The 12,541-nt window shown below is 47.5% G+C and overlaps 1 protein-coding gene across 2 annotated transcripts; it reads right to left on the bottom strand.

Annotated features, from left to right (window-relative positions):
• Positions 1-28: 28 nt before the first annotated feature.
• On the bottom strand, positions 29-10,625 carry STOM (stomatin). 2 transcript variants are annotated; one of them, XM_083875674.1, is made up of 9 exons: positions 10,498-10,625; positions 6,614-6,717; positions 5,646-5,718; positions 4,654-4,736; positions 2,747-2,950; positions 2,137-2,271; positions 1,530-1,710; positions 514-639; positions 29-430 (listed from the first exon to the last, which is right to left on the bottom strand). In XM_083875674.1, exons 1-8 carry the CDS (start codon positions 10,544-10,546, stop codon positions 515-517), a joined length of 954 nt encoding a protein of 317 aa, XP_083731800.1. In that variant the 5' UTR covers positions 10,547-10,625; the 3' UTR covers positions 29-430; position 514. The 2 variants fall into 2 exon arrangements, with proteins under 2 accessions (XP_083731800.1, XP_083731799.1); XM_083875673.1 differs by having other exon boundaries at positions 29-639; positions 10,498-10,624.
• Positions 10,626-12,541: the final 1,916 nt, after the last annotated feature.

Raw genomic sequence — 12,541 nt, 5'->3', positions numbered from 1 at the left:
GTATTTTACTCTTTCAAAAACTCACTCATTAGTAAACAGCATGTTTTTATTCAGGATAAGAGCAAAAAGCATCTTGTAGTGTCAACAAAAATTCACAGAGGTGGCACCTCCAGCAGGAGCAGTGGGAGTTACAGAGTGACTCATCTTCCCTAAGGATTAACTTGGAGCTGTGCAGTTGCTCTGTTTCTCACTCCAAGTGCCTGAGCACAGTAATGCTAATTATTCCAGCTTTGTTAACTGATTCTCCTGCTCTCAGCTAGAAGTAAAGCTCAGTTCACATGAGCTGCCACCTTGACAAACACAGAATATATTCCTTTGGTGATGCAGAGGAAAACCTGCCCAACAGGCAGAAAAGCAACAGCACTTGGGCATCTCCTGCCAGTGACAAAGGCACAGCGTGTCGAGGCACAGGTACCCAGGCCTAAAACACCTGTAAATACAGAGCTGATTGGAGCAGAAAGGGCATAAGGAACAACATGGAGTTATCCTGGCCAGTGGGAGAAGGGCACTTACATCATGGTTCTTGGGGTTTCACTTCCATTGCCACGTCCCAGAATTTAAAGATGTCAGACTCAGTGCTGGTGGCAGCCTGACGAGACTTCCCCATGCAGCTTCCAAATCTTCTGCTATTTTTCTGTACTACAGAAGTACAAAACAAGAAGTTTAACAGCTTGGGTTATGTAAGCTGAGGCTCAGCTGCTTTGGGGATGAAGTGTAAGCCTTTATTGACACAACAACCACTCCAGGTCTGCACAGAGCAGCACCAACAGGTAAAGCACCAGTGCAGCACCTTCTGTTAAACACCACTCATCCCTGCTAGTTACAGACATGTCATTTCCTAGAGAAAAAAGGTTTAGGTCTGGATAAAATGCAGCATTTTGGTTTTAATAAAATATTTTTAGGAGAAACAGATACAGGCAGAGCCTTTTCAGTGCTTTAAAGCAGTGTAACTCTGTGCAGACAGCCCCATAACAACAGCAGCTCATCAGTGACCACAAGCACGTTGTATCCATAACTACGGCATGTTTGTGCCATTCCTGGGTGGCAGAAAGACAGAAAGATCACCAGCAACTGTTTCTCATCAATGGGGACTGGTTTAGAGAGCATGAGCCTGATTTTCAGGAGTCCCCAGGACACTATTCCACTTCCATTGCAGGGCTACAGACCCATTCTGTAGAAAGAATAATTCCAAATGTTGGATCACCTCTACCACAACTGGTTTTCTGTTCTATTTAAAAAGGAGGTTTTGGATTAGAGGTGTCCCATCCAGGACAAATTGGATAAAATTTATTTAAGATCACAACCTGCTTGTACTCCTTCTGAGAGGTTTTCAACTTCAAATATTGCGATAGCCCACATTCACAAACATTACATACAAGTTCTATAACACGCTCAGTAAAACAGGAAGGTTCCTCAGCAAACCCACTTTGCTAACACTGCCACAAGCTACACTACACAGGGAATTCAGTGCTGCAAACATGGGCTGACCCCGAGCTCGCCCCTCCCCGAGGCTCTCTACTCCTTCACACCTAGGAGACCCTGCAGGATGTTTATGGGCAGGGGGAAGACGATGGTGGAATTCTTCTCGGCAGCGATGGTGGTCAGGGTCTGCAGGTACCGGAGCTGGAGAGCAGCAGGAGACTCTGTGATCACCATGGACGCCTCCTTCAGCGCCCTGGACGCGTTCATCTCGCCCTCGGCCGCGATCACCTGCGGGGACAAAACCAGGGAACCTGAACTCGTCCTGCACGGCAGCAACGGGGAATCCACAGCTGAATTCAGCCCATGGCAGGTGCCAAAGGCACTGCCCAGCACCCTGGGAAATAACCTGCCCTGGGCACAAGCCACTCCTGTTTGCTCTCCAGGCCCCAGTGCTTGGTATGCTCCCATCCACAATGCAGGATCACAAAAGCTGCCATCAGGTCTTAAGAATGCAATGCAACCATTCATTCCATCTTCAAAAGCTTTTGTGTTTCTTCCAGCACTGTCTTTCAAAACCAGAGGTACTCCCCATAGATAGATGAAAATACTTTCTCCCTCAATCTGTACTTTTTTGTATCTACAAGGGCTTGAGAGGGAATGGTGTGTTTCTTACTTGGGAAAACCCAAATCCAGCCCCCAGGCTGATGTCATTACCTTGGCTCTGGCCTCGCGGGCAGCCTCTGCTTCTGCAGCCATGGCTCTCTGCAGCTGGACAGGCAACTTCACATCCTTGATCTCCACACGTTCCACCTTAATGCCCCAATTGTCTGTTGCCTCATCAAGTGTGACCTACAGAAGGCAGGACAGGTAAGTGAAACATCACACCTGGCTCAAACTAATGCCCAAATTTGAAGAATGAACAATAAACCAAATTAATTCTCTTCAAATTTTCAGACTTTCAGGGCTTTAGTATTTGTAGTATGATTTGATAGCTATAAGAGCACAACTGTTTTAAACTAACAAACCCCCCCCCCAGCTTGATTAATGTGTTGAAGGAATTCTGTGGCAGTTTTCTTCAACAGTGAAGGACTGACACAAGGATCCAGGGAAGCCCTTCTCTCCTCTATCCCTCATTCCCACATGCTAGCCCCACTTTAGTGCTTTAATTCCTCATTTTTATTTTACAGAGTACCCTCTCAAGAGATCTTGTCAGGGCTTTGCCTACAGCTCCAAATCACAACTTATCACTTAGAGATAAAATAAATCCACACCTTTAAGTTATCCATGGAATTGCTGCTTAACCTGCTGTTTAAGCTGCTCATACCTGCATGCGCTGTGCAATTTCCTCACGATCAGAGAGGATCTCAGAGAGGCTCTTGGTGCCCAGGACATTCCTCAGGGTGGTCTGTGCCAGGAGCCGGGTGGCCGAGTCGGCGTTGGTGATGTTGGCCACGGCCAGGGTGGCGTTCTGCACCCTGTAATAAACCACTCCATCCACGTTGATGGTCACCGAGTCCCTGGTCAGGATCTGAAAAGCAGTGGGGAAAGCACAGAATATTCCATAAACATAAGGTTCATTATTATGACAATCACGTATTTGTTTTACTACACCAAGTCCTGGTTTCCCACTATCTTGAAAACAAAAGTCTTATACACATATGCTGCATGTGAATGTCTCAGCGTTCACTAACCTTCCAATACAGCTCTGCAAAACTGAGACTAAATATGGGATTAGAAACTTCTCAGTGAAAAACACATTCCATTAGCTTTGCCCTTATGTTATTTTTAACCCACTTCCTCGAATTCACAGAGGGATCTGCGAGTCATACCAGTGACAGGAAAAAGAGAAAAGGCAGAAATTACTTACTCTGAAATTCATCTTCACCTGGGAAGGTTTAACCAGTGATTCTGGCAAGGAATCACACAAGGCAGGTCCCTGTGCTGCCTTTCAGTGAGGTTACACCAGGACCCTGGGGCCTGTGCTGCAGAACTGCAGCCCCCTGGGACAGGAGGGTGCCATGCCCACAGGAGCTCAGAGAACCAGGGCCACACCCAGAGCTGCCCTCCTTCCATGGTACACAATTACCTTCAAGATTTACCTGCCCTGTCCCTTTCCAAACTACCTCTTCTAGCAGGTGTCTCATAACACAAAAGCTAAAGAATGAGTAGCATGCACAGAAATCGTGTTGAACAAATAAAAATGTATTTCTGCCTCAGTGTAAAGAACACAAACCTAAATCCATAAGCGTAATTTAATCGAGTCAAAAGAAAAACCGGATTACTGCTGACCTCACTAATGGTACATCAGCAGCTGCAAGCACATTCTGCCTGCCAGTGATTAGGTTTCTCCCAATTACCCTTTAGAGTGTACCAGGACAGCTGCCATTTGTCTCAATCCACAACTAACCATGAGCAGCAAACCCACGAGCAGATGTGACAGGAAACAGATGCAGGAGACAGGTTGAATGGAGCATCTCTGTCTCAAAAAATGCACCTGATACATGTGTGATACAGTTATAACCATCGGGATACCACTGTTCACTAACTGATTTTTAGAGGGAAGGTTGGGTTTTATTCTTTTGTCATCCATCAAGTTGGCAGCACTGAGTTCAGCTGGCTTAATGCTCTGGAGACACTCTGCTACAAAGTTAGGATGTCCAAGGAAAATCAGACTAGAAATCAAAGTAATTTTTTTGTTCTCAGGACATGCCATGAGTGGCAGCACCCTCATCATGTTCCTGTGCAGGGCAGGGCACAGGAGCCACGTGCACACAAACCCAGCAAAGGGAGCTGACCACCCATCCCCCCAGTTGCTATAAATAGCATTTGATGTATATACCAATTTCATCCCATTACTTGAGCCAGTTTATACATGTAGATAAATTGGCACAGGACAGATCCCTGCTGTGCCTGGAAATCTTCCAGATTTCACAGAAGCAATTAGGGAATGTTGTATGAAGCCCAGCAGCCTTCATTCCAAACCCCTCCCATTCCAGCTCTCAGGCAGTATTCAATTATCTCATTTGGTCCTCAGAGTATCATCTGTTTTCTTTCAGTGCCCTTCCCTTACTGGATGACATTTCTTAGGGATATATGTATTCTTCACAATACACTGCACCTGCACAAGGAATCTGTATTCAAACTGCACATTACCCAATACTGAGAAGGAAAAGCAAAGTGCACAAAATTCTGCAAGTACTGCAGTGGACGCAAAGGCAAATGCAAACTCACCTCCTGAGGAGGAATATCAAAAGAGATGGTTCTCATATCAACTTTGATGAAGCTGTCTGTGCAAGGCAGGACAAAAAACAAACCTGTGCCAAAAAAATCCATTCAAGAAGATGTGAAAATGGGTCATTAAAGCAGATAAAACTTGTTACTGCAATAAGCTGAAATCCAACTATTATGGCTCTGCAGCTCTTTGTGAGGAGCTCAGCACAACATGTGTTAGTGGCTTCCAAACCAAGGTAAGATTTTCTAAAATGCATGCTGAGAAGCTTCAGTTTATCTGGGTATCACTCACTTAAAGATTTTTATCATCTGGAAATACAACAGTCCCAGAACTATTAACAGCTACTTTAAAAAATGTCCCCCACATAGTTACTTGTGGGGCCTAATTCTAGCAAGCATCAACCTCCTGCCTTCTGCTCTGGTGGCTCACTGGGATTCTGCAGCTTCACAGCAATGTGGAACATTGCAAAGCCTGGGTGAAAATGAAGGAAGAAGCCCTTGCCCCTTTCTGTCACTTTGAGCAGCAGGAGCAACAGCTGAAAGTAATATTATTGCAGATCTCAGAGCTTCTAATACACACAGGCAACTTTCAAAATTATCAAATACTCTACTGGCTTCTGTTACTTTTGAAGGACATCAAGGCTTTCAGACTCATTGGGTTTAACTGATACATCAACTTCTTTTTTTCAAAAAACCCATTTGAAAACTCCCTTTACATTTAGTGCTTTTGATTCTGCCTGCAGATCATACATTAACAAAGGAGAGCTGGGTAAAATTAAGTTTGCTAGCTTCTCAATCCAGAGTATGAATCAGAACTTTTTGAGCTGGAAGAGACCCTCGAGGCTCATAAAGTCCAATTCCTGTTGTAACACATCCACTTACTGGAAGCAACAGAATTCTTGAGAAATCCATTTGCCACTTTACTGCAATGTCTCTACAGCATTATTGTTTTGCTGATGACTAATTGGAACAAATTGTTATCCAAGACATACCTGGTCCCTTTGCTCCCCCTTTTAGGATGCGCCCAAGTCTGAAGATGATGGCTCGCTCGTACTCCTTGATGATCTGGAACAGATTGTTGGATGTCACACACGGGTTTCCAGAAGTCAAATGATGGATTCCAAATTATGCACACACCAGGCTAGGACAGTCTTGAGTCTCAAATTTAATACACATTTAATTCTCTCCTGGCTGCTTTTGAGGATTTTAGCTTAAACTTTATTGTCAAAAAGCAAAGAGCAAAGGGAAAAAATCAGGACAATAGTCCACAAGAAATATTCCTCAGAGTCTCAAGAGGATGGCACCTGGGCAGGCCCAGGCACCAGCAGCAGCCATCAGGAGTAGCCTGGCAACAACAGAACAAAGTGCAGCATTTGTGACCCAGCAGGAATTTTCCCGGCTCCAATTCTGATGCCACATCAGCCAAAGCAGGAGGAAATAACTCCTCCTGCCTGGAAACTGCCAACATCAACTTCAGAGTGATCACAGACAACACCGTGTCTTCAAATGTGTCACACGCCGCCACATCGATGTAATTACACATTTCTATTGCATCTACATAATTACAGATTTCTATTTACATACCTCATATTTAGGTGTGTGATATACAGGGAGAGATCCCCTTAAAAAAATAAAGTATCGGTTCTCTAAGAGTAGTTATGGGTTCCTGCAATTATTCTGATCCTTCAAATGAGCTTATATACTAATGACAACTGGGCAGATGTAGCAAAGATGTCAGTGCAGGAATTATTTTGACCAAATATTGTAATACCACTTTGATTTTTGGTTTGAAGATGAATGCCCTGAGGTGCTGGGGTCTGCTATCTACTGTCTGCTATAGCTCAAGAAAGAACAGAGTTGGATTAATTTGTGTTTAGAACAGGTAAATCCAACTGAGAACAATAACAGCAATTCTGCATTGCTTAAAGTTTTAATCCAACTTAGCAGTGAATGATTTTACCTTTATGCACATCCATATTGATACAGGAAATGTCAGAACAGTGAAAACAAACGAGATGATCACCAGGATCCATCCACACACACCAAGGCCAGTATTCTCATCATCTACAAAAGAGCAAAAATTTTCATTTTTTAAACCCAAGAGTGCCTATTAAAGTGCCTAAATTGGATATTTATCTTGAATGTTCCTTGAAATAAGTAGTGTTAGCACTACCTCTCTGGCCAAATGCACTAGGTTTAGATCAGAAATCAAATTAAAAGCCAAATTCTGCTTTGATTTTCACCGGTCTCTAAGTTGTGTGAGATAGCTGAGGACAGAATGCTGTCCAAGGAGAATTTCTGCAGAAGTGTAGCAACATTTAAGTTTCAATTCTCCAATGCCTTTCTCTCCCCAGGTTTTTCTAGCAGAGTGACAGGCAGGCAGCAGTGGAAACCAAGTTCCTTTGTTTTCTGAGAAGTCAGAGGCACCTCATGTAAGGAATAAAACACAAACACCCCTCAGCCTGCCAGCTCTGGGACAGCACTGTTAGAACCTGGACTCTGTTCCAGTGTCACAGGTACAGACCTAAGGAAACCACAATTCTCAGACCTCCTGGATCTGGAAAGTTGAATGAGGTACAAGATTAGCTGGATTTGAAATAAAGCCTCCATAAAGAATTTCTTGGCCAGAATCTCCTCAAGCCTTATTTCTCTGTCAGGAAAAGACACCAGCTGAAGGTAACTCTGGGATCAAATAACGAGCTGGTGTTTTCAAAAGCTACCCAGCCAAAGCCATGACAAAATGTGGGCTGGGAGACATTGACAGAGCTACAGGAAGTTTCTTATCCTGCCACCTGAGACTTCTAACGGGCTGCCAGGAGCTGCTGCCAAGCAGGGATGTCCCAGAGTGACACCCAGAGCTCACAAACATCACCTTCCTACTCTGGAGAGTCGGAATCTCATGTAGAAGTCGCACCTCAAATGAAGTCAGATTTCAAGACTGAGCAAAGAGGATGCTGTATTTAACACCAATGTGTTGTTTTTCACAATACAAGAATGGAGAGAGATGCTGCCTTGTGGAAAACTCAGTGAGATACAAGAAACATGCCTGGCATTTGTGGGATGAGCTAGTTCTGAACCATCTCAGCACTGGGATAACTCCATCAAAAGGCAATTCTTGCCTGATTTCTCATGAGGCTCATTGACCCTGCACCCTGAGAGCAGCCAGCTCAAAGCACTCAGCTGGGACTGACAGAGGTGGTGCAGAGGTAATGCTGCAGCTCCTGGAGGTGATCCTCATCCCTGCCCACCCCACAGGCTGAAAACAAACCCTGCACTAAGTGATGGCTGACAGGATCCCTAAACCTGCCACTGGAATTTTCTCCTGAGCTAAAGTGCAGGCAAGCCCACAGCTTGGATTTACAGCCTGCAGTGGTGGGCAAATCTAAGCAGGCAATTTAAAAAATGCAAATACTCTTGAGCAACTCTTCAATAAATAAGCCACAAGGAGAAAGACTATTAAAAAAAAAAAAAAAAAAAAAAAAACACCAACAAACAAACAACTTGATTGAATCAGCCTTCAATGCCTTCAAGGCTGACTGGAACAGTTACCGTTACTTTAGCAAGAAATTATCGCTTGGACCATCAAACTGTATTAAGAATTTATAATACACACTTTATGCTGGAGGCTACGACGGAAGGCAAAGTTCTTGTTACAGCTTGAGGTGTGGCACAGGGTTCATTTGTGATTTATTTCCTTCTGCGGAGACTCCACAGTCCAAACAAGCACATCATTGTCAATCAGCAAAAATGTGCCGTGACTGAAAACAAAACTCCAGTTTCAGAGGGAACTAGATTTCTTCACAGATGCTTCTCAGAACATTTCACATGGGAAATACCCCAAATTACAACATCCAATAACCAAAACTACGCCAAATGCCACTTACTCCATATTTTATTGCGATCACATAAGAGCTGCAGCAAAAACCACCTCAGCAGCGTGTTCAGGAAAGGCTTGCAGAGACAAGATTGCCACTGATGTGACCACGGTGAGGTATTAATAACTAACATAGTTACACATGAAATGCAGATCCTGTCCAAGGATACCTGAACCAGCATGTGCCATTGGGCATAGGGCTCAAAGAGATCCACAGTTATTTATACAACAACTCAAATACCCAGCCAAAGGCTTCATACACAAAGCCATCTTATAAATACATTTCCTTCTCCAGTTGCAAACGAGAAAATCATAAAATAAATCAGGGCTTTTTTTGTTGCCTGTTTCTGAACAATGGAAGTAACAGGAAAACACTCCAGTTTCCAGTGAGTGAAACTGTTGTGCTCAGTACATCTCCAAAACATCCTGAGCCACATCACACACCAACACCTCCTAACCAAGGCCAAATCCCATGTCAATAATGATACCAAGAAGTAAAAATTCAGTATATAATAAATCATTGCCCCACCTGAGGACTTCTACCACTTCCTCCAGTCACACCTAGAGAAGATTTAGCTGTGGTGAAAAGCCACAGTAGTGTCAAAAAACAATCTCTAAGTTCTCCTTGTTCTCGTTTACTGGTGCAGTGCCCCAGGGGTTACTTCTGTTTATTCTGCTTGTCATTATTTGCATAGTTTCCCCCTTAGCGACCCGGGTTACCGCACGGGAAAGGAAATCGCCCATCACAGAAACGCACCCGAGTTACGCCACCCGGGAGGCCCGTGGTGATGCTGCGGTGTGAGGACCTGCGGGAATCACCGCCCGCGGCCACCTGACCCAGGGCCAGCGGGGTCAGCCCCGCGGGAACCGGGGCAGTGGGCTCAGCATCTCCCGTTAACCGGGGCTGGGAGCTCAGCATTCCCCGTTAACTGGGGCAGTGGGCTCAGCATCCCCCGTTAACCGGGGCTGGAAGCTCAGCATTCCCCGTTAACTGGGGCAGTGGGATCAGCATTCCCCGTTATCTGGGGCTGGGGGCTCAGCATCCCCCGTTAACCGGGGCTGGAAGCTCAGCATTCCCCGTTAACTGGGGCAGTGGGATCAGCATTCCCCGTTATCTGGGGCTGGGGGCTCAGCATCCCCCGTTAACCGGGGCTGGAAGCTCAGCATTCCCCGTTAACTGGGGCAGTGGGATCAGCATTCCCCGTTATCTGGGGCTGGGGGCTCAGCATCCCCCGTTAACCGGGGCTGGAAGCTCAGCATTCCCCGTTAACTGGGGCAGTGGGATCAGCATTCCCCGCCAGCCGGGGCAGTGGGATCAGCATTCCCCGTTAACCGGGGCAGTGGGCCCAGCATCTCCCGTTAACCGGGGCTGGGAGCTCAGCATTCCCCGTTATCGAGGGCAGTGGGCCCAGCATTCCCCGTTAACTGGGGCTGGGAGCTCAGCATTCCCCGTTATCGAGGGCAGTGGGCCCAGCATTCCCCGTTAACCGGGGCTGGGAGCTCAGCATTCCCCGTTAACCGGGGCAGTGGGCCCAGCATTCCCCGTTAACTGGGGCTGGGAGCTCAGCATTCCCCGTTATCCGGGGCTGGGGGCTCAGCATCTCCCGTTAACCGGGGCTGGAGGCTCAGCATTCCCCGTTACCCGGGGCAGTGGGATCAGCATCCCCCGCCAGCCGGGCTGGGGCCGCTCCGGGCCGCCGGTGACCGCCCGGCCGCCGGGGCTGAGGGAAGCGGCGGCTGCCCGGGAAGAGAAACACGACCGCTCCTCGCTCCTCCGGCGGGCTTAACTTTGGTGAAGCATCTTCAAACTTTCCTCCGAGACTAAATAAAGCAATAATTAAAACCGAAAGGGAAAAGCGGAGAGAGAGCGAGACACGAAGGCGGCCCGCGCACCCCGCGCTCGAGGAGCGGCCGCTGCGGGGCCGTTTGGGGACAGTGACAGTCCCTGCCCGCTCCCCCCCGGCCGTTACCTGGCGGCGCCCGGGACTTGGGCGGTAACCCCGCTTCGTGGTCGGCCATGGTCGCCGGGCCCCCTCAGAGCCGCCTCGCAGTCCGTCCGTCCCGCGTCTCCTCAGAGCCGCCTCGCAGTCCGTCCGTCCGTCCGTCCGTCCCGCGTCTCCTCAGAGCCGTCCCGGAGCCCGTTCCCCGCGGGGCTCCCTCAGCGCAACCGCCACGCCCCCTCCGCGCGCCCCGGGCGTGGCCGCGCGCAACCGCCCCCGCCCCCGCCGCCAGGGGGCGCTGCTGCCGCTGAGGGCGTGAGGGGGGCGCGGAGACCCCTCGGAACCGCCCGGCCCGGGAACAGCGGGAACCGCGGCGGGGAAGGCGGGGAGGGAAGGCAGGGGAGCCAGGAGAGGCAGGGGAGGGAGGGAAGGAAGGCAGGGAAGGCAGGGAAGGCAGGAGAGGCAGGACAGGCAGGGGAGGGAGGGAAGGCGGGGGAGGGAGGGGAGGCAGAGGAGGCAGAACAGGCAGGGCAGGCAGGAGAGGCAGGGCAGGGGAGGCAGGGGTGGCAGGGGAGGGAAGGCAAGGCAGGCAGGGAAGGCAGGGAAGGCAGGAGAGGAAGGGAAGGCAGGGGAGGCAGGGGAGACAGGGAAAAGAGGGCAGGCAGGGGAGGCAGGAGAGGCAGGAAAGACAGGGGAGGCAGGGCAGGCAGAGGAGGCAGGAAGGCAGGGGAGGGAGGAGGGGCAGGGGAGGCAGGGGAGGCAAGAGAGGAAGGCGTGGAGTTGTTATAAATGTATATTATAAAATTGGCTTTTCGCAAGATGTGTGCTATATGGTTAATAACGTTGTGGTAAGAATATAGGATATAAGTAAGTTTTGGTTTTTTTCTGCTATTAGTAAAAGAAGATTAGGCATAGTGGTAGTAGTTGAGGTAAGTATGCTTATGTCTGTTTGGTCGGGATAACATCCAGTGAACATGTAAAGAAGACTCTGCTATTGATACACCAACTCTCAGCATCTCCCACCTGAAGAAAGCATGGACCAAGGCCCGAGCTGGAGGTGATAATGAAGACACAGCCACGAAACACAAATGCTCTAAAAAGGAAGACCCAAGGAGGGACCATGCAAAACAGTTCCTAGAATATGGGAACTAGTTTATGGAAAAATATGAATATTCATAAACTGATGCAATAGAAAGGGGATTTAACAAATGTCTCTGATACAGCAGGTGTGAACTTGGCTGAGTGCCGAGTCACCCAGCCAGCCATACTTTCCTTTTTTTATCTCCTAATTGTCTTAATTTTTTTATTAAACATATTTCTCAAAATTTACCGAAAAGTGAAGCTCGTTTTTCTCATAGTGAGTGACTGGCCCGGCTGGCAGCCCTTGCCTGACGTGAATGAGCCCAGGAATCCTCTCCCGACGGGAGCGGCTTGTAAAATTCCAGCTGCCCTGGCCTCGTGTGTGGTTTAACGTGAGGATTATACAACTGTTCCCTGAGGTTTTATTGCTTCCCTTCCCCACACTCTCTTCCTCTCACGTGGAAACTTGGGATCTTTCATCTCTTTTGGAAGAGACTACAGGAATTAAGTAATTAATAAGACCTTTCCTACGAGGTCCATCCACAAAGTCTGTGCAGAAGCACATCATGCACACATAAGCATTGCATACCAAGTTGTAAAGATTGTTAGATTTGGTAAGAGTTCCAAGGTTGAATTCTCTATCAGTGGGTTATGAGGTCTATAAATAATTCCTGGCTATTCTTTAGCCTTTATTTCTCTATGGGATGTTGGTAATTAGTGGGTACGTGCAAATGTTCATCTCTCATGTTACACTGTACTGACAGAGTGCAGTTGCTTCTTCTTCATAAAACACATTGCAGCCTGAACAAAACATGAACAAAAATGGTCTTAAACTACTAAAACAGAGAGATTTCTTTCCAGTGTTGATGTTATTCTATGTTAAACTCTTTCTTGGAAGAGCCTAAATGGACAGCATTGAATCTTGCTGTCCATTACGTACCAGAGGAGGAAAGATTTGGTGTGGTAACACAATTGGTCGAGGTATGAGGTAGGA

The sequence above is a fragment of the Zosterops lateralis genome, assembly GCF_965231275.1.
Source record: "Zosterops lateralis genome assembly, chromosome: 20".
Classification (NCBI taxonomy): Eukaryota; Metazoa; Chordata; class Aves; order Passeriformes; family Zosteropidae; genus Zosterops; species Zosterops lateralis.
This window is presented reverse-complemented; position numbering and strand designations above follow the sequence as displayed.

Excerpts from the sequence above, each read along its gene's own strand:
- STOM (XM_083875674.1), bottom strand. The coding sequence starts at position 10,546 with ATGGCCGACCACGAAGCGGGGTTACCGCCCAAGTCCCGGGCGCCGCCA. Across the intron at positions 6,718-10,497 it reads CAAGTCCCGGGCGCCGCCAG|ATGATGAGAATACTGGCCTT; the intron begins GTAACGGCCGGG and ends GCTCTTTTGTAG. Across the intron at positions 2,272-2,746 it reads AAATTGCACAGCGCATGCAG|GTCACACTTGATGAGGCAAC; the intron begins GTATGAGCAGCT and ends TGCCTTCTGTAG.